At 44.0% G+C, this 21,067-nt stretch overlaps 1 protein-coding gene and 2 long non-coding RNA genes across 6 annotated transcripts in view; 1 reads left to right on the forward strand and 2 right to left on the reverse strand.

Annotated features, from left to right (window-relative positions):
* LOC131901055 (trafficking protein particle complex subunit 8-like) overlaps positions 1-19,039 on the forward strand; it is a 43,499-nt gene extending 24,460 nt beyond the window's left edge. The window contains exons 2-4 of one of the 4 annotated variants that reach the window (XM_059252363.1): positions 2,776-2,970; positions 18,312-18,385; positions 18,706-19,037. In XM_059252363.1, the coding sequence (XP_059108346.1) occupies positions 2,776-2,970; positions 18,312-18,352 (236 nt within the window). In that variant the 3' untranslated portion in view covers positions 18,353-18,385; positions 18,706-19,037. Of the gene's footprint in view, positions 1-2,775; positions 2,971-10,939; positions 11,563-14,644; positions 14,724-18,311; positions 18,392-18,705 lie in introns of those variants that run through there. The other 3 variants (XR_009376311.1, XM_059252362.1, XR_009376310.1) reach the window with 3 other exon arrangements.
* Positions 482-14,873, reverse strand: LOC131901059 (uncharacterized). The gene is made up of 2 exons (XR_009376316.1): positions 14,657-14,873; positions 482-622 (listed from the first exon to the last, which is right to left on the reverse strand). It is a non-coding gene; the product is annotated as an uncharacterized LOC131901059 (long non-coding RNA).
* LOC131901061 (uncharacterized) lies at positions 17,728-18,488 on the reverse strand. The gene is made up of 2 exons (XR_009376318.1): positions 18,324-18,488; positions 17,728-17,893 (listed from the first exon to the last, which is right to left on the reverse strand). It is a non-coding gene; the product is annotated as an uncharacterized LOC131901061 (long non-coding RNA).
* Positions 19,040-21,067: the final 2,028 nt, after the last annotated feature.

Genomic DNA, 21,067 nt, shown 5'->3' on the forward strand with positions numbered 1-21,067 from the left:
GCAGCCAGATTCTTTGTCAGAATATAACATGAATGGCTTTTAGCCTAGTTCCCAGTGGAGCCTTGTTCCCCTTTGAAACCCCATAAGCAAGACCGCCATTGCTGATGTTTTTCTTGGCAATCTGATTTCCAAATTCCTACCAGAGTGGCATGTTAAACTCTTCTTACAACATTCATATGCTTTTTAAGTCCCAGAGTTCTAAGTTCTTTGACATTCTTCTATGACTGAGTCTCAGAGGCCTAACAATCACATAGTCAGGTGTATCACCACAACTGTCCCACTTCTGCTGTCAGTTCTATATTAGTTCTTTTTTCATCGCTATGACAACATACCTGATAGACGTATCATAAAGGAGGGACAGTTTATTTTGGCTGACTTTGGAGCCTGTAGTCCATCATGGGAAGATGACAGCGGGAACAGGAGGCTGTTTGGTCACCTCCCATCCAGTCCCCAGAGAGAGAAATGAGTGGGGGTGCTTAGCTCACTTTCTCTTCCTCCTTTATTCAGCTTGGGACCTGAGCCCATGATGTGATGCAGCCCATATTCAGGGTGGGTCTTCTCACTTCCTGAATCCAGTCTAGAATCAGGCATACTCGGGTTTGTCTTCTGGTGACTCTGGATCCTGTCAAGACGACAATATTAACCACCACAACTACTCCTATGTTGATGTAACTAGGTAATTAATCTCTAAGGTGAGTGAGAGAGAGAGAGAGAGAGAGAGAGAGAGAGAGAGAGAGGTTTCTAGTTTGAATATAAGACCTAGAGTATGCTAGGAAAGTATATTATAGCATTGTTCCCAGCCCTCAAAGGAAGGTTTGCTACAGTTTTTGCTGCTTATAGTATTTGTTACTTATAGAGCAACCTTAAGGAAAATACTTGCAGAGTATGTTCCTGATGATTTCAGAAGTATACCATAGTACTCTGGCGGTTCTCTTTCTTTTCCTTTCCTTTTCCCTTTTCCTTTTCTGTGTCATAATTATACAGTTGGGAAGTTTCAATTATTGAGGGAGGTCTGTGTGTACTTAAATAAGAAAACAATCATCATAGATGAATGCAGAGCATACAATAACTTCATCTCCACTGTTCAGCTACAAAATGCAAAACTTGTCATCATTTTAAACCTTTGTGTGTGTACATGTGCATATGTGTGCCCATGGTGTGTGTGTGTGTGTGTGTGTGTGTGTGTGTGCGCGCGCGCGTGTGCGCGTGTGTGCGCGCGCGCAGAGCAGAGGAAAACCTTCGGTGGCTGTCTTTTCCTTCCACTTTGTTTGAACAAGGGTCTCTTTGTTCACTCCTGCATGTGCTATGCTAGCTGACCTGTGAGTATCCCAGGATCCTCTTGTTTCCGACACCCATGTCTCTGTGGGAGTGCTAGGATTATAGACATATGGACTCCTGTGTCTGGTTTTATGTGGGTTCTGGAGATCCAAACTGTGTTCCTCAGCCTTGTGTCTGCTTTTTTTCGTTTTCTTTAAAATTACTGTAAGTTAGGTTGTAATCCTCCTTCTTTCTCTTGGTTTTCTTTCATCTTTAAATAGTCAGGTCAGCTACTATGAATACACTTTGCACATAACTTAAAATTATTTTTTTAAATCATTGTGTATGTGTGTATGATGTGTATGAGTATGTGCATGCCATGTTGTGCATGTAGAGAGCAGAGGACAACTTGCAGTACTTGGGTCTCTCTTTCCATCTTGGACTCTGGAGATTGAGTTGTCCACTATCTCACGTATGTTATTTAAAATACACGTGCAAATATTCAAAACACATGCTATTTGATATTTTATTTTATTACTATTATTTATTTTTGGTTGAGACAGTGTCCCATTTTGTAGTCTGGACTGGCTTTGAACTTAGAGCAAGGCATTTCTTTGGCCTGAGTTGCATGAGTGATTGAATTATAGTTATGAGCCACAACACCTGAGTAATATTTTAATATTTTATTGTCCCCCCCCCCCTTTTTTTTTTCTACCTCTGAAATGTATCCCTCATGTTCCAAGGCTTGCTTGGAACATGGTTTGTATACCAAGCTGCTTTGGAACTCAAAATAATCCCTGTGTTTATGCCTCCAGAATGCTGGGATTATAGGTATGTGTTCCACACCTGGATGAGCTTTATGTTTTTAAATTTAAAATTTTAGAAGTGTCTGAGGAAGCACAAGAAATTATGGAAATTTAGTTTGTAACTGATTAAATTATAAATAAGCCTAGATGTAGAAATGCTTGTGGGGAGCTGGGCATAGTGACATATATCTGTGATCCCAGCATTTGGAAGGCTGAGACAGTAGGATCACTGTATGTTCAAGGCCACCCATGCTTCATACAAAGATCCTGCCTCCAAAAGCCAGAAAAGTGTCTGGGTACTTTATGGGTGGTGGTTTTGGACAGCTCTGAATGTAGGGGAAACAGGGCCTATAGGGAAATTGTGTAGCATTGTGTGAGAGGAAGGAATATTTTTTTCCTCTTTGAGACAGAGTCTCACATAGCCTAGACTGGCCTTGAACTCTTGATCCTTCTGCTTCTATTTTCCAGGTGCTGGGATTATAGGCATGTGCCACTATGGCTGTCTAAGAGGAACGAGTTTATGGTTAATAGGTTAGGCATTTCTTTTGGTTTGTAAGGGAAAAAATGTAAACCAGTTGTATCCTGGAAGAATATTCTTTTAATTCTTAGTTTCTGATTTGAGATTCTTCTGTGTTTGAAAACCATTAACCCAATTTTGGTTTATGATACATTATACTAAGTTAATTTAAAATTTCTTTCTCTCTTTTAAAAGTTCACATGAGAGATCCTAATAATCAACTGCATATAATTAAAAATTTGAAGATAGCAGTAAGCAACATTGTCACCCAGCCACCTCAGCCGGGAGCCATTGGGAAGCTTTTGAATGATGTCGTTTCTTGCAGCCAGCCTGCAGAAGGATCAGTGGCTAATGTGATTACAGCGGGGGATTATGACCTTAACATCAGTGGTATGTAACAACTGTTGATATTTTTTTTAAATGGAAATTTCTTTTGTTAGGAAAATAATTCTTTGTCTTGGAGACCTTTCATTCAAGTACTTTATGGCTTACAAGGTGCTAGAGCTGGGCCTATAGAGCAGTGCTGAAAGACACTTTCACAGCCAGGAAGGAACTTCTTTGTTTCTAGCACCTGTAGTAAGTAACCTAGGGTAATCAGTGTTTCGCGATAAAACTAATAATAGATAACATGTTTTTTTTTTGTATGATTTGATACTGTTATTAAATGAAAGGCATGTTATTATACTTTTAATCTTGCTTCGTGTTAAGTGGAAATGTTTATAAAACAGATGTAAGTACATAGTTTTATAAGTGCTTCTTACACTGGTTTAGGTAGTAAATGTTTTTATAATAAGACTGATAAGGAAAATAACACGTTAATATGTAGAGTGAGTTAATATTTGATGTGATTCTTTTCTAGTATCCAAAGTCTTATGAAAAATACATAGTGAATTCTTAAAAGGGAAATATTAGAAATATTAATATCAATTAATGTAATTAATCTAATTACAATCTCTCAACTGCTTAAAAACAGCAGCTTACTTTTTTTAGGTTGGTTTAATTTAGTCTGACACTTTTATACTTCCTAATTGTATAGCTAAAGACCTTCCTGGGCCAGTGAGATGGCTCAGCTGGTATAGTGTTTGACATGAAAGCCTGATGACTGGAGTTTGAGGCCTAGAACTCGTGGGAGTGTGGTAGGAGAGAATTGACTTTACAAAGTTGTCTTCTGACCTCCACATAGGCACTGTGGCACAATGCACCCCCATACATTAATATAATAGTGATGATGATGATGATGTGGCACAATGCACCCCCATACATTAATATAATAATGATGATGATGATATAATAATGATGATGATGATGATGTGGTACAATGCACCCCCATACATTAATATAATAATGATGATGATGATGATGATGATAATGATAATAATGGTAATAGTAGTAGTAAACCAAATCTTGCCTCTATGTACAGAGAACTTAATGGCAGGTTGTAGGTCAACATGATAATTAGTCTATAAGTATGTATACTTACAAATATGTGTAGAATTACTGTTTTAGTCTTCCATACCTTTCTTTGCCATTAATTTTAATTTCAGCAACATAGATCAATCTGATAATTTCATTTTATCTTTTTTTATTTTATAATGCTAGGATTTGTCCCAGGACCTTAAAACATGCTAGTCAGTCAGCTTACCACTGTGCTATACCAGTCAAAAGAATTTGAATTTTTAGATACAGGATTAGTCAGTTTCTGGTATAATGTATTTTAATGTGATGGAAAATTTTACATATTTACCTGAGAAATGGTAGAATTTGAGATTTGTTTTCCTGTCATCAGTGTTGAGGTATGAGAGGCAAGGAGTCAGATGTTAATATCTTAATCTTACATATGACAAGCCCTGAGTTAATGGGGTAACTGAGGTAGGCTGCTGACAGTTTGAAACTTTGTCTCCTCTCTGAAAACATAAACTTGACTAGACTCCTTCCTTCTTCTTCTTCTCTATCCTTCCCCTGTCTCCCCTCTGTCTCCTCTTCTCCCACCCTTTCTCATGCTCTTGCTCTGTGAGACAGTCTCACTGTGTAGCCTAGATGGCCTGAAACTCACAGTAATCTACCTACCTTTTCTTCCTAAGTGCTGGGATTAAAGGTGTGCACCATCATGCCCAGTTCTTTCTTTCACAGGGGAAGGCTTCAAGCTTTCTGTGTAGCTGAGGCTGCCCCTAACTCCTTCATTCTCCTCCTCTACCTCTCAAATGCTGGGATTTTCGGTGAGTACAGCCTCTTCCAGATTTTGTGAAGCTATTTTATAAAGTCTTCCTCTTTTCTTTTTTTCCTTCCTTTCTTCCTTCCTCCCTTCCTTTCTCTCTCTCTCTCTCTTTTTTTTTTTTTTTTCTTTTCTTTTCTTGGAGATAGGGTCCTGGCTGGCTTGGAACTCGTGACAATCCTCTTACCTCAACTTCTCAACAGGCTTGCACTGCTAAACTTAGCTAGGCTCTTAACATTTTTGGTTTTCAGATGTATTGATTTTCTGCTATGCACTTTGCACTGATACCTAGAAATGTATAAGACATGCGCTATAAGCTTACAGTCAAGTAAAGAGATCATTATTAATCAATAATCATAATACATTCTGATTTATAATATGTTATAGAAATAATGATTGTAGTAGAGATGACCTATCTGTCATGCCAAAGTGCTAAGAGGATACAGACAGGAGTTGCCTATCATGTATGAAAATAGTTTTATGGGGGTTTGTTTTTTTGTTTTTTCCCTTTTTTGGAGATAGGGTCTTGCTAAGTATCTTAGTTGCTTTTCTATTATAATGACAAAACACCGTGACCAAGGCAACTTATAAAAGAAAGAAAACATTTAGTTGGGAGCTTGCTTACAGTTTCAGAGGGTGAATTCCTGACCATCATGTTGGGGAGCATCAGTAATCAGAGAGCTTGTATCTTGAGGCAACAGCCGTGAGGTAGAGAGATGACTGGATTAACATGGGCTTTTGAATCCTTAAATCCTCCCCTCTCCCCAGTGAGACACTTCCTCCAACAAGGCCACACCTCCTAATCCTTCTCAAACAGTTCTACCAACTAGGGACTAAGCATTCAAACATGTGAGCCTGTGGGTGTCATTCTCATTCAAACCACCACACTAGGTTTCCTAGGCTGATAGACTGACAGACTGACCGGCAAGCCTCCAACTCTTGTGCTTCCTACTTCTGTTCCCCGGCTTTCTGGGGTTGATAGGCATTGTCTTAGTTAGGGTTTCTGTTGGCTTTGAAGAAACATGAGTCTATGGGGGCCATACCTATTCATACCACCACATTCTACTCCCTGGCCCTCATAGGCTTGTAGCCATATCATAATGCAAAATGCATTTAGTCCAACTTCAAAAGTCCCCATAGTCTCTCACAATCTCAACAGTGTTTAAAAGTTGAAAGGTCAAAGTCTCTTCTGAGATTCATGTAGTCTCTTAATTGTAATCCCTTATAAAATCAAAAAGCAGATCACATACTTCTAACATAATGGCATAGGATATAATTACCATTCCAAAATGGAGGAAATGGAACATAATAAGGAAATACTGGACCAAAGCAAGACTGAAAACCATCTGTGCAAACTCCAAACTCTGTATCTCCATGTCTGATGTCAAAGTGCTCTTCAGATCTCCAACTCCTTTGAACTTTGTTGACTATAACACACTTCTTTCTCTTGGGCTGTTTCCACTCCCACTTGGCAGTTTTCCTTGGTAGGTATTTCACGAGTCCAGCATTTCCAGCATCTTGGGGTCTCCGAGGCAATCTAGGCTTCACTTTCATAGTTTCACACAGTGGCCTCTCTCGGCCTCCCTTCAGGGATACCTCTGACACATGCCTGGCCTCAACAGCTTTCCTTAGTCGCAGAGGGAGATTCCGTAACCCCTTTCTTCTGTCCTTAATACTAAAGCCAGAACCACTTGACCGAAGTTGCCAAGTTCTGCTGCTTACTGAGGCAGGAACATGGCCCCCTTATTTAATTATATCTTCACCAGCTTTCTGTTTTCCATGGTTTCCTTCGCTCCCTAAGTTTGATTGTCCTGAAACTCTATCTGTAGACCAAGCAGGCCTGAAACTTAGTGATCTGCCTGCCTTTGCCTTCTGAGTACTAGGATTAAAGTACTGAAGTTTCAGTTTGTTCCATCATGCCTGGGCCTAAGCTGTTAATTCCTTTTCACAAGTTGGAAGCTTAATTGGGTAGGCTCTTGCTCTGAATAAAAGTTACCACTCCTTTCATTCCATTTAATATCTTTAATCTGTTTATCTCCTTGAATACAGGATTTATTTCCATTCTGCTTCCTGATACTCCTTTTCTCCTCAAATTGTATATTTTGTGTTTTTCCTTGTTCAGCTTGCTTATAAGAGTGAACACTAATAACCACACAATATAGCCTATACTAGACTGTTTTGAGATTTCCTTTGCCAGCGCAATTAATCCAAATTTCTTCACTTTAGAAGCAGCCACATTCTTAGCCAAAACATCATAAGAACAATCTCTAGGCCACGTATTAAAATTCTTCTCTGAAATCTCTTGAGGTAGCCCTCACAGATCTAGTCACCCCCAGCACTACTGTCTTCTCTGCTCCTACTAGTATGATCCAATAAGCAGTGCTTAAAGCATTCCACTGCTTTCCTAACCCAAAGTACCAAAGTTCACATTCCTCCAAATAAAAGCATGGTCAGGCCTATCACAGCAATACCCCAGTCCCTGGTACCAACTTCTGTCTTAGGGTTTCTATTGATGGGAAGAGACACCATGACAACAGCAACTCTTATAAAGGAAAACATTCAATTGGGGCTGGCTTACAGTTTCAGAGGTTTAGTCCGTTATTGTCATGGTGGAACATGGTGGCATGCAGGCAGACATGGTACTGGAGAAGGAGCTGAGAGTTATAAATCTAGATTTGCAGGTAGCAGAAGGAGAGACTGTACCGGCCATAGCTTGAGCATATCTGAAACCTCCCGTACAGTGACATACTCCTCCAACAAGGTCATCCCTCCTAATAGTGCCACTCCCTATGGGCCAAGCATTCGGACATGAGTCTGTGGGGGCCATACCTATTCGAACCACTATAGTAATCCTTAAAATCATTTTGTTCAGTCTTTGTAGTCTCTTAAAGTTCCTGAGTAGGACTTTGAATTGGTTAGATCAGTTTTCAAGTAATTCTTTATCACGATCTTCTTCCAGAGTCTTTTCTGTATCACTGATGTCATCAGTAAGGACGATATCATCCCCCAGGGAGTTGAAAATTGCTTTGGGGACAAAATATTTTAGTTATTACACAGGTTCTTATTTCTCCAAAGGGTCATGTCCCTGCATGTTCATGTATAATTTCAAACATTTTTGGGCCAGGGATATAGTGTAGTGAATGAGCATATGCATAGCATATGCATGACCTCAAGCTGGGGAAAGCTGGAAGGGAGGGAGTAATGAGGAAAAAAGAAAGTCTAGAGACAGCAGGGAATGGTGGCTCATGCATGTAATCTAATTGGGCAGGAGGGTTGCTCCCAGTTCAAGGCCAGCCTGGGCTACATAGTTCCAGGCCAACCTGGAATACACAATGGGACTCTGTCTCAGAACAAAAATACTCACTGGTGAAAGATTAAAAAAAAGTTGGAAAATGTTCATCTACTCCATCCTGGACTATTGACTCCAAGGCACTTTCCACAGTTATCCTAGAGATTTCCTTTCCTTCTCTCACTTTATTTTACAAATATTAGTGTCATCATCCTCATTATTATTGTGGGTGTATGTGTGTATGAAGTGTGTACCATGATGCATGTGTGGTCAGAGGACATTGTGAGGTCTTTGTAGGTTCTGTGGATCATACTCATTTTCAGGCTTACATCAAGTAGCAAGGGCCTTACCTGCTGAACCAGCTAGTCAATTTTTCTTTCTTTATACTCTCTCTTTCATTCAAACCTCTCTCTCTGTCTGATCTTGCTCTGTGATACATGTTGCACTAGAACTCACTGGCTCTGGCTCATTTCCAACTCAGTGCTGGATTCTTTTGCTTCAGCTCCTGAAGTTTAGGATGATAGGCAAGAGTAACCGGGCTTGACTCATTTTTATCTTTTGTGGTGTATATCTTTGATTTGATGGAGGGGTCTTCCTTAGTAGCTTTCTGGGAAAGGTGTATAGAAGATAATGCTTTTTAAATATATTTTTTTAAGAAATTAAAAATTTCTTAGAATGCTTTCCTTTTATTTTTTGTATGGGTGTTTTAACTGTATGTATTTCTGTGCACCACATGTACGCAGTGCCTATGGAGACCAGAAGAGATCATTGGATCCTCCAGGACTAGAGTTATAGATAGTTGTGAACCACCACATGGCTCACCAGGTTCTGAGAACAGAACTTGGGTCCTCTGGAAAAGCAGCTAATTCTCTTAAACAAGGAGTCATCTTACTGGGTGGTGGTGGTGCATGCTTATAATCCCAGATCTCGGGAGGCAGATGCAGGCGGATCTCTGTGAGTTCGAGGCCATCCTGGTCTACAAAGTGAGTTCCAGGACAGCCATGGTGGGTACACAGAGAAACCCTGTCTTGAGAAACTGAAAAAAAAAGTGTGTGTGTGTGTGTGTGTGTGTGTGTGTGTGTGTGTGTGTGTGTATAATGTATTTTTAAAAAAAAATCATGAAGCCATCTCTCCAACCACTTAGGATAAAATTTTTGAGAAGTTAATGAAAATGTAGTTTATGATTGACTGATGGTTTACCGGTACCGGTTAGAAATGCTTCAGATTTGATACTTTTCCTCTGAGCTTTTAGTGTTGTTCTTAAGAACCCTACTTATTTTCAGCTTTAAATAACTCAGAAGAGGCTCTTTGCTCTGCTGTTTGAGATGCACATTGGGCCACTTAGGGCTTCTGAGTTCCCGGGAGTGAGCAATTGTAACCATCTGGTCACTCATGGTCTTTAGTCCTGGGAATGTTCTTGAATTCTTTATTTCTTCATTTTTCTTTCCTGGAGCTATTCTTAGTTGGCTGTAGAATTTGAATTGATATTCAGTGTTCTGATCATTTTTATGAATATTGCAGAGTTTTGTCTGTTTACTTTATAAGGCTCTTCTGTTGAAATTTTAATGTTGTCTTTTTTAAAAAGATATTTCTTTGAGACCAGGTGTGGTGGCACATGCTATTAATCCCAGCAGGGGCAGGAGGATCTCTGAGTTCGAGGACAGCCTGGTTTACATAGTGAGTTCCAGGACAGCCAGGGCTACATAGTGAGACCTGGTCTCCACCCCAACCCCCAAGATATGTATTTGATTTCTGTTTTCTTTCTTTCTTTCTTTCTTTCTTTCTCTCTCTCTCTCTCTCTCTCTCTCTCTCTCTCTCTCTCTCTCTCTCTCTCTTTCTTTCTTTTTTAAGAATGTTAACTCAGGATATTGATAGATTAATTTTAATTCATTGTTAGTGACCTTTTATTTTTCAGTTTTCTTTTATTCTGCACCTTTTATCTCGTTCATATTCTTTTTCTGTTAGGTCTTTTTCATGTTGAAAAGTTCTTCACATTTGTTGAAAACTTTCTATTTCACATTGAGGTGTTCAGATGTTTACTGGGTACAGGGAAAACTCATCAGTCAGTTCTTCATTTTGTGGTGAGGCTGTGTAGAGTTGGAAGTGTCTGGTTTTCAGTTTTATTACAATTATTTGTAATTGTTTTCTTTGGGGCCATATAGTTTCTCTAGAGGTGAATTTTTTTAAATTGCTGTTTGTTAACTATGGAACAGATTTAATTTTAAGAATTTTGTTAAAATGGTTTTCTCTAGATGGTTTATAGGAATAGTATAGTTATTTGATTGTGAAAACTTATTTAATTACATTACTTGTATTCTCAGAGGTCTTCCAGCATTTCTACTTAAGAGAGTTTGTGTACTCTCTGCTTTTAAAAGCAGGCAGAGATACTACTGAAGCTGAACTGTTTAGACAAATTTTTAGAAAAAACCCAACTATTAGGATAAATGAAAAGAAAAGGAGTTCTTCAGCTTCTCGCTTCTCCCTTATTACTTCAAAACAACTCCTTTCAGTTTATTTATCTGGCTGCTGGGGATTGAGCCTCAGGCCCTACACATGCTAAGTATAAGCACTTTACCTTACCACTGAGCTACATTTTGTCTCTGGAAACTTGGAATGAGATACAATAAAGTACGGAATTAATTTGAATAAGGTACCATCATGACAGATTGGTACTTTGGGGGTTATTTTAAAAGCTTATTTATCCATTCTAATGCAGCATTAGTTAAATGTCCAGAAGTTTCCATTGAGGTTTTGCTGTTAGAGGGAGTTGGCATACTTTTCACTCATTCTGTTTAAGCAGTAAATGTTAGATATTTACCTCATAGCTTGGCTTAATGGTGCCGTATTTTCTTCATCAGATCGGTCAATTAAAGCTAGTGTTCCTTGGTACAGTAATTGGAAAGACACTTTCATGGAATTGAAAGAATCCTCGTTATATACAGGTATTTCTTGTGATGGGTCTCTTTTTCCAGATTGTTCTCATGTTACTCCTTATCCAGATTGTTCTCATGTTACTCCTTATCCTTATCTTGCTGTCCCCTTTTCTAGTACTTTTTCATATTTGTACCAGTTAATGTGTCCCTGATTTTTCTGATGTGAAAGTGGTCTTGTGGTACTCTTTAAACTTTTACTTGTTCATCATCTATTATCTATTTCTTAAATCCATACATTGCTCTGGAATAGTCTAGTTTGAATTGCATCTTCTTTTTATAAAAATGAAAAACATACTCTCCCTTCCTTACTGAGACAAAATACATTGTATAGAGAAATGCTGGTTTCAGTCTCCCTTTGAAGCTGAGAATGACCTTGAACTCCTCATCTCCTGAATCCCCCCAAGTGCTTGCTTAAGGAAATATTCACAGGGTATCATGGCTGCTATTTCACTTGCCAATAAAAATAGGAATAGGAGCAAAATAGTGATTTCATCCCAAACTATGTACAAGCATTTTTAAGGTGAAAGAATGGTCATTAAGTGTTCAAGTCTTGTGTTAAACACAAAATTTAAAAAGTACCATTTCTTACCATTTCTTATAAAGAGCATAATTTGAAAAATACAACAAAATTAGTTTATTGGCAGTTAACAAAGTTAAAGGTGGACAGAGGAATCACACACTTCACAGCACCTCAGGAAAACATGTGGTTGAGGGGAAAAGTTACTTGTTCACCTGAATGTGACCTGTCTGAAGGATGAAAACTCATTTCTGCCTTGCTTCATGAACCTTTGCTTAGTGTTCACTGTCTGTTCCTGCAGTGCTCATGAGTGCGTATCTTGTCCTTTCCTTTTTTATTTAATTAAAAATTATAGTAGTTTTATACATAACTATGTTCATAAAGTTCTAAAGTCAAATCATGAAACACAGTTGGGAGTGTAGCTCGGCGATAGAGTGCTTATCTATTGTGCATGCCATTCTGAGTTTGATCCTCTTAACCCCATGTAAACTGTGCGGAAGGATAAACCTGCAGTTCCAGCACTTGAGACAAAGGGTCAAAGTGTATTAGTTTCATTTCTGTTGCTCTCGTTAAATACACTGACAGAAGCAGCTTAGGAGAGAAAGGGTTTATTATGGGGACGAAATGGCCTCAAGGCCAACCAGTCATGTTATTTTGGAAGTACTGTAGTAGAATGAGAATAGGAAATAGGGCCAGCCTAGAACACCTCAAACCCTACCTCTAGTGAATTATTTCCTCCAGCAAGGTTCCACCATTTAAAGGTGTTCCATAACCATCCCAAACAGTGCCTCCAGCTGGGACCAAGTATTCAAATACATGAGCCTATGGGGGACATATTCAAACCACACTAAGGATTATAAGATCACCCTTAGCTGCACAGTGAGTTCAAGCCAACCTGGGATATATATATGAGACCCCTGTCTCAGATATAAAAACAAAAGACTAAACCCATAGTTCAGAGAAAGCTAGCCTTCCTCCGTCTCTCTCTCTCCCCACTCCTCTTCCTTCCCTCTCTCCCCACTGCTTTTTCCTTTCTTCCATTCTCCTTTCTTCTTCCTGAGAGAAGGCTCTTTTTTTTTTTTTTTTTGGTAGTAGCGCTTGGGATCAAGCCCAGGGCCTCGTGCATGCTAGCTAATGTCCTACCACAGAGCTGCGTCCACAACCCACATGTGTTAGGTTTATCTTTTCATTATTTGTCTTTGAAAATATAAACAAATGGGTGTAACCTTTCATGTGTTTTTCCCTGTCTTACACAAAAATGCATACTTTTTTGGCTGCTGCTTTGTTTTATTGTTTCTTGAGACACAGCAGTCTGGCACTGTAGCCTTGGTTGGTGTTGAACTCATAGCCATCTTCTTGCTGTCTCAGACTTGTAAGTGCTGGATTGACAGGTATGAGCCACTAATACCTAGCCTTGGCTGTTGCAGATTTTACTTCACAGCCTCATGCTGTTTCCTCTTCCTCTTTTAGTTGCATAGTATACCATTAAATGGATGGACCATAGTTTAGTCCTGATAATATAAGACTCTTCTAGCCTTGTTTCCTTAATTTTTTTTCTTTGATATAGAGTCATATAGCCCAGGATGGTCTCAAACTCCTGATCTTCCTGCCTCTACCTTCTGGTTGCCAGGGGTACAGGAATTTGGCAACACATTTAACTAAAGTTTATTTATACAGATAATACAGTATGGCATAGCTGTTTGGAAGATCTACTACCAAGCAGAAACTTACTCATATGACTACAGTTTTTTTTTTCTTTTTTTTGTTGTTGTTAATTTTTTAGCAATAGTAAGGCAACAAAGGTGGACAAATAAGCAAAATTGGTATAGATATATAGTCATTTCTGCGAAATATTTTGTTACTTAATAAAAATTTTTGATATTTCTTCTGTTGGTATAGGTAGTAAATCAATGAATTTTTTAGCTGGAGATGATTTTTAACTGATTTGGAGGGAAGAATATATTCTGATGGTGAGGAAACTAGTTTCCTGTTGTGACAAATACATACAGTTGTGTCATTTATTGTCCATTTCCATGAAGATGGTAGTATTGTTGGGAATTGTCTTAATAATGTCCTCCTAACCATACTGCAAATATGTGCTTTTTTTTTTTTTTTGTGTGTGTGTGTGTGTGTGTGTGTGTGTGTGTGTGTGTGTGTGTGCGTATACCTGGGATTATTGTGGCCCAGTACTGTGAGAAGTCATAGCAGTGCCTGAGAGGCACAGTATGTACGAGTTATGGTCGTCAGCTCTGGGATGTAGAGGAAGGACAGGTTTGCATATAGGGAAGCCTTTTAGGGCTCCATCCTTCAGATCCATCTCAGGTGAGTACAAGGTTTGGAGTGGTGCTTCGTGTGTGTGGATTAGGGCTCAGGGGCATGCCAGAGCGTGGTTGGTAAGAGCATTGTGTAGGAACCATTGGGAAGGTGGCAGTACAGTCCTTTAAAGTGGCCTGACAGGCAGGTCCATGAAGTCAGGTCCTCCACACCCACCCTCATCACCAGGAAGCTCTCTTTTTAGCCACAGCAAAAGTCTCCAGGAAGCTTTGTAGAGATGGAGATTTGGAGGAGCATAGACAGGCTTGTCTCCAGATGGCTGGGTGAGTGATTTTCTTCTAGGCTTCATCATGGAAGATGTCAGCAGTGTGGAGGAGAGCCTCTGGAGACTTTCAGTGCTCATTGAGGAAGGCTTCCTGTTGAGGAGTGAAAAGCATTTCCCTACTGAACATGGCCTAGCTAACCTGGATACCAGGGATGGGACTGTACATAGGAGCGAGGGACAGAGAAAGACAGAGATAGAGGTGGAGGTGGAGGTAGAGGAGGATAGATAAATGAGAGAGAGAGAAAGTAAGGCGAGAGCAAATGAGAATCTGCCTGTGGGGTGTTGGGTGTTCTTTAGTTTGTTGGTGGTTTTTTTTTTTTTTTTTCATGCAGGCTGGTGGGCAGACGCACTCTCTCTGTGGAAACTTTTTTTCTGTTCCACGGGTCTGGGCCCGTGGAGAGAAATTTGTGTGAGGACACATGGAATGTTTAGGGAAATCCATAAGGACACACAGGGTGGGTGTGTGCTGTAGGCATCTTGGTGTTAATTGTGAGAATTGCTTCTTGTCCCTCAGATTCGGTGTTACCTGTCCTCGGTCCACTTGGAATCTCTTGAGAGAGCCGAGTCCTGTGTGTTCCTAGGCCCTGCCACAGGTAGGTGGGTGTCCACAGAGGATACAGAGAGTTCCATGCCTGACAGGGTCTTGGGGAAGTTAGAGAACGGAAAGAGAAGTTTCCTGAGTGGTGCCTGGTATTTGGTGTAGGGTAGGGTCGGGAGGTGGGAGGTTAGGGGTGGGAGCTGGAGGGCTGTGCAGAGGAGAGAGATTGTGACAGAGGTGGACGTAAGTCAGAATGGTTGCCTGGTGCTGCCTAGGAGACGGTTAAGGTGGGGGCCTGGGCCCAGGGTTTGGTAGGGCAAGAGGGCAGGTGGGTGCAATGTTTATTCTTTTGATGTGTTCTTGTCTTCACCTCAGGGACCTGGACGCCCTGCCTGTTGAGGCAAGGTTGAGGATGTCCCGGGCCTTATGGTCCCTGCTTCGCATGATGTTGGGCAGCATCCATCTGAACGCTCATCACTACCAAGGCCAAGGTTTTAGAAGGAAGTCCTTCTTCTCCCATCTTAGTATTAGACCATCGGATTTGGGACACGGGACTAAGGCCACTGACTCTGCATCCCTTACAAGTGCACAGACCTGCCTGCCCTTTTGCCTTGTGTCCATCCTGGAGTGGCCTTCTGCAAGGTGGGAAGCCCGATCTGGGTCTAGGGTCCCATTGAGTTGGGTGGTCGTCTCCCTTGGTGTAACACCTTCCATCCCACTGCCTTAGAAGAACCGGGCACAGCCTTGGAGGCCCATCTTGCCGGGCCACCTTGACCTGGAAGCTTGGGTCAGCAGACCCAAGGCCATGCTGGAAGCTGTACTGGTCACCCTGGTGGGTGGAGTCATGTAGACAGCCACTGGATATCTGAAAGCTGCTGTGTGTGTGTGTGTGTGTGTGTGTCTGTGTGTGTGTGTGTCTGTGTGTGTGTCTGTGTGTGTGTCTGTGTGTGTCTGTGTGTCTGGGGTGAAGACTGGGCTAGGGCAGGGATGCAGCTGTTAGAATACCCTGGTTTGTCAGCTAGGGGGCGATGCTCTGCCCCTGAACCCCAACCCCATTATTATGTTTCTTTGGCTCCTCCCCTATAGTCCAGATGTGGTTTGTGGAGGACTTCCTTAGGGTGTGGCTCAGACTCTCAAGTGAGCCTGCCCCCACATCCACACACTCCCCACTTGGCCCCCTCCATGACACCCTCCACCACCTGCCCTCTCTCCCTGCACCACACCATACCCTCAGGCAGGGCCTTCAGGGGCTGGCACAAAGCCAAGTGTGTCAGGGAAGTGCAGTGCATGGAGGTTACAATGGAGGAACCAGTTAAAGTCTGTTACCCCCATCTACACACCACACCTTCACCTTCTGCACACCACTGAATCCCTAGCAGCAGCCCTAGAGTGGCATGTCTGTCCAGTCCTAGCCTAGATGGTTGTCCTCCATCTTGGAGCTTTGGCTCTTTTTTTTTTTTTTTTTTTTTTTTTTGCTTTGTGAAGGGCGGAGAGAGAGCACCCTTCGCCCTTGGCCCTTGGCATTGGCATTCTCGGTGCCCTGCTGCCATCCCGCGGATTTAGTTTGCCAATTCCGCCAGCAGGTCCCTGTGCTACCCTGGAAATGGAGGCGTGCCTCCTAGGGAAGGCCTCCGCCTGGGTCCCCCAGGACCAAAGCGATTCTCTGGCCCGCTCCATGACCCAGGAGAGCTGGAGGAGGAAGCAGGGTCCAGATGACCTGCTCTGGGCGGGCGACACGTGGCTGGCTTGGGGTTCACGGTAGCACAGCCTCCCGGGTCCTGTGGCCACCATTGTCTGGGAGCAGGAGAGGACCTCTCCGCAGAGGATTGTGCAGCCCCGGCTGCATGGGGGTGGTTGTGTGGAACTTTTCCTGCCTCCGTGCCAGCCCGCCTGCCCTTACGGTGGTGCACAAAGCCACCCCGGGACCCCCTAGCTTTTGTCTGAGCCTCCCTAGCAGTACCCACAGCTCACTTCCGGAGACCACACAAACTCTGCCCTGCATCTCTGGGAGGTGCTCAGGGTCTCAGGCCTGGTTGCTAGCCACCTTGGCCAAATGTCTGTCATCCATTTATCTCCTCCTGCCATCCCCTCTCCTCTCTGGCTGCCTGGACTTCTCTCTGGCTTGCCTTTTGTTTCTTTTACAACTGGATTTTCTCTTGAGTTGTGCTACAGGTTGAATTTAGGCACTGGGACCTGTTAGAAAAGGTTCCAGCTGCAGAGCCACATCCCCAGATCCCTGTAAAGGATCTGGAACCCTCAACTCCAAAATCATCATCCTATCCAACCTGATTGTTCGTACCCAGTATGGCAGTGTGGTGGCTCAAGGTGAATTCCAGTAGAAGCATCCAGAACAGGGTTTGGACTCAGGGGTGCTCACAAAGAGGCCAGGCAGGACTTAGGTAACATAATGGCCAGGTTTCACAGCCCGTGCTTCCCCTGACAAGCCTCCTCTGTGTCATTCAGGACACACATAGTCCTGTCTTCTCCTGCCTAGCTTCATTTGCATTAAACCCAGGAAGAACTCCCACCATCAAAGGTCCAAAAGCCCCTTGTCCTGCATTCTCATGTCCAGACATCATCTCAGCAGGAAGAATACTTAGAGAAGGCTCTGAAATTAACAGAGGGCACTATCTGGAGTCCTACAACTGCTAAGCATGCAGGAGCGCTTTTGTGTATGTGTGTGTGTGTGTGTGTGTGTATACCTGGGATTATTGTGGCCCAGTACTGTGAGAAGTCATAGCAGTGCCTGAGAGGCACAGTATGTACGAGTTATGGTCGTCAGCTCTGGGATGTAGAGGAAGGACAGGTTTGCATGTAGGGAAGCCTTTTAGGGCTCCATCCTTCAGATCCAGCTCAGGTGAGTACAAGGTTTGGAGTGGTGCTTCGTGTGTGTGGATTAGGGCTCAGGGGCATGCCAGAGCGTGGTTGGTAAGAGCATTGTGTAGGAACCATTGGGAAGGTGCAGTACCGTCCTTTAAAGTGGCCTGACAGGCAGGTCCATGAAGTCAGGTCCTCCACACCCACCCCCATCCCCAGGAAGCTCCCTTTTTAGCCACAGCAAAAGTCTCCAGGAAGCTTTGTAGAGAGGGAGATTTGGAAGAGCATAGACAGGCTTGTCTCCAGGTGGCAGGGAGAGTGATTTTCTTCTAGGCTTCATCATGGAAGATGTCAGCAGTGTGGAGGAGAGCCTCTGGAGACTTTCAGTGCTCATTGAAGGAAGGCTTCCTGTTGAGGAGTGAAAAGCATTTCCCTACTGAACATGGCCTAACTAACCTGGATACCAGGGATGGGACTGTACATAGGAGCGAGGGACAGAGAAAGACAGAGATAGAGGTGGAGGTGGAGGTAGAGGAGGATAGATAAATGAGAGAGAGAGAAAGTAAGGTGAGAGCAAATGAAAATCTGCCTGTGGGTTGTTGGATGTTCTCTAGTTTGTTGGTGTTTTTTTTTTTTTCCATGCAGGCTGGTGGGCAGACCCACTCTGTCTGTGGACACTTTTTTCTGTTCCATGGGTCTGGGCCCGTGGAGAGAATATTGTGTGAGGTCACCTGGAATGTTTAGGGAAATCCATAAGGACACACAGGGTAGGTGTGTGCTGTAGGCATCCTGGTGTTAAGAGTGAGAATTGCTTCTTGTCCCTCAGATTCTATGTTACCTGTCCTCAGTCCACTTGGAATCTCTTGAGAGAGCCGAGTCCTGTGTGTTCCTAGGCCCTGCCTCAGGTAGGTGGGTGTCCACAGAGGATACAGAGAGTTCCATGCCTGACAGGATCTTGGGGAAGTTAGAGAACAGAAAGAGAAGTTTCCTGAGTGGTGCCTGGTATTTGGTGTAGGGTATGGTCGGGAGGTAGGAGGTTAGGGGTGGGAGGTGGAGGGCTGTGCAGAGGAGAGAGATTGTGACAGAGGTGGACGTAGGTCAGAATGGTTGCCTGGTGCTGCCTAGGAGACGGTTAAGGTGGGGGCCTGGGCCCAGGGTTTGGTAGGGCAAGAGGGCAGGTGGGTGCAATGTTTCTTCTTTTGATGTGTTCTTGTCTTCACCTCAGGGACCTGGACGCCCTGCCTGTTGAGGCAAGGTTGTGGATGTCCCGGGCCTTATGGTCCCTGCTTCGCATGATGTGGGGCAGCATCCATCTGAACGCTCATCACTACCAAGGCCAAGGTATTGGAAGGAAGTCCTTCTTCTCCCATCTTAGTATTAGACCATCGGATTTGGGAAACGGGACTAAGGCCGCTGACTCTGCATCCCTTACAAGCATACACAGCTGCCTGCCCTTTAGCCTTGTGTCCATCCTGGAGTGGCCTTCTGCAAGGTGGGAAGCCCGAGCTGGGTCTAGGGTCCCATTGAGTTGGGTGGTCGTCTCCCTTGGTGTAACACCTTCCATCCCACTGCCTTAGAAGAACCGGGTAGAGCCTTGGAGGCCCCTCTTGCCGGGCCACCTTGACCTGGAAGCTTGGTCAGGAGACCCAAGGCCATGCTGGAAGCTGTACTGGTCACCCTGGTGGGTGGAGTCATGTAGAGAGCCACTGGATCTCTGAAAGCTGCTGTTTGTGTGTGTGTGTGGGGGGGGGTGGGTGGGTGTGTGTGTGTGTGTGTCTGTGTGTGTGTCTGTGTGTGTCTGTGTGTCTGGGGTGAAGGCTGGGCTAGGGCAAGGATGCAGCTGTTAGAATACCCTGGTTTAGCAGCTAGGGGGAGATGCTCTGCCCCTGAACCCCAACTCCATTATTATGTTTCTTTGGCTCCTCCCCTATAGTCCAGATGTGGTTTGTGAAGGACTTCCTTAGGGTGTGGCTCAGACTCTCAAGTGAGCCTGCCCCCACATCACACAATCCCCACTTGGCCCCCTCCATGACACCCTCCACCACCTGCCCTCTCTCCCTGCACCCCACCATACCCTCAGGCAGGGCCTTAAGGGGCTGGCACAAAGCCGAGTGTGTCAGGGAAGTGCAGTGCATGGAGGTTACAATGGAGGAACCAGTTAAAGTCTGTTACCCCCATCTACACACCACACCCTCACATTCTGCACACCACTGAATCCCTAGCAGCAGCCCTAGAGTGGCATGTCTGTCCAGTCCTAGCCTAGATGGTTGTCCTCCATCTTGGAGCTTTGGCTTTTTTTTTTTTTTGCTTTGTGAAGGGTGGAGAGAGAGCACCCTTCGCCCTTGGCCCTTGGCATTCTCGGTGCCCTGCTGCCATCCCGCGGATTCAGTTTGCCAATTCCGCCAGCAGGTCCCTGTGCTACCCTAGAAATGGAGGCGTGCCGCCTAGGGAAGGGCTACCGCCTGGGTCCCCCAGGACCAAAGCGGTTCTCTGGCCTGCTCCATGACCCAGGAGAGCTGGAGGAGGAAGCAGGGTCCAGATGCTGGGCTCCAAGCGGGTGACACGTGGCTGGCTTGGGGTTCATGGAAGCACAGCCTCCTGGGTCCTGTGGCCGCCATGTCTGGGAGAGGGAGAGGACCTCTCTGCAGGGGATTGTGCAGCCTGGGCTGCATGGGGGTGGTTTTGTGGAACTTTTCCTGCTTCTGTACCAGCCCGCCTGCCCTTATGGTGGTGCACAAGGCCACCCCGGGACCCCCTAGCTTTTGTCTGAGCCTCCCTAGCAGTATCCACAGCTCACTTCCGGAGACCACACAAACTCTGCCCTGCATCTCTGGGAGGTGCTCAGGGTCTCAGGCCTGGTTGCTAGCCACCTGGGCCAAATGTCTGTCATCCATTTATCTCCTCCTGCCATCCCCTCTCCTCTCTGGCTGCCTGGACTTCTCTCTGGCTTGCCTTTTGTTTCTTTTACAACTGGATTTTCTCTTGAGTTGTGCTACAGGTTGAATTTAGGCACTGGGACCTGTTAGAAAAGGTTCCAGCTCCAGAGCCACATCCCCAGATCCCTGTAAGGGATCTGGAACCCTCAACTCCCCAATCATCATCCTATCCAACCTGATTGTTCGTACCCAGTATGGCAGTGTGGTGGCTCAAGGTGAATTCCAGTAGAAGCATCTAGAACAGGGTTTGGACTCAGGGGTGCTCACAAAGAGGCCAGGCAGGACTTAGGTATCATAGTGGCCAGATTTCACAGCCCGTGCTTCCCCTGACAAGCCTCCTCTGTGTCATTCAGGACACACATAGTCCTGTCTTCTCCTGCCTAGCTTCATTTGCATTAAACCCAGGAAGAACTCCCACCATCAAAGGTCCAAAAGCCCCTTGTCCTGCATTCTCATGTCCAGGCATCGTCTCAGCAGGAAGAATACTTAGAGAAGGCTCTGAAATTAACAGAGGGCACTATCTGGAGTCCTACAACTGCTAAGCATGCAGGAACGCTTTTGTGTGTGTGTGTGTGTGTGTGTGTGTGTGTGTGTGTGTGTGTGTGTATACCTGGGATTATTGTGGCCCAGTACTGTGAGAAGTCAT

Source organism: Peromyscus eremicus, unplaced genomic scaffold (assembly GCF_949786415.1).
Source record: "Peromyscus eremicus unplaced genomic scaffold, PerEre_H2_v1 PerEre#2#chrX_unloc_2, whole genome shotgun sequence".
NCBI classification, from domain to species: domain Eukaryota; kingdom Metazoa; phylum Chordata; class Mammalia; order Rodentia; family Cricetidae; genus Peromyscus; species Peromyscus eremicus.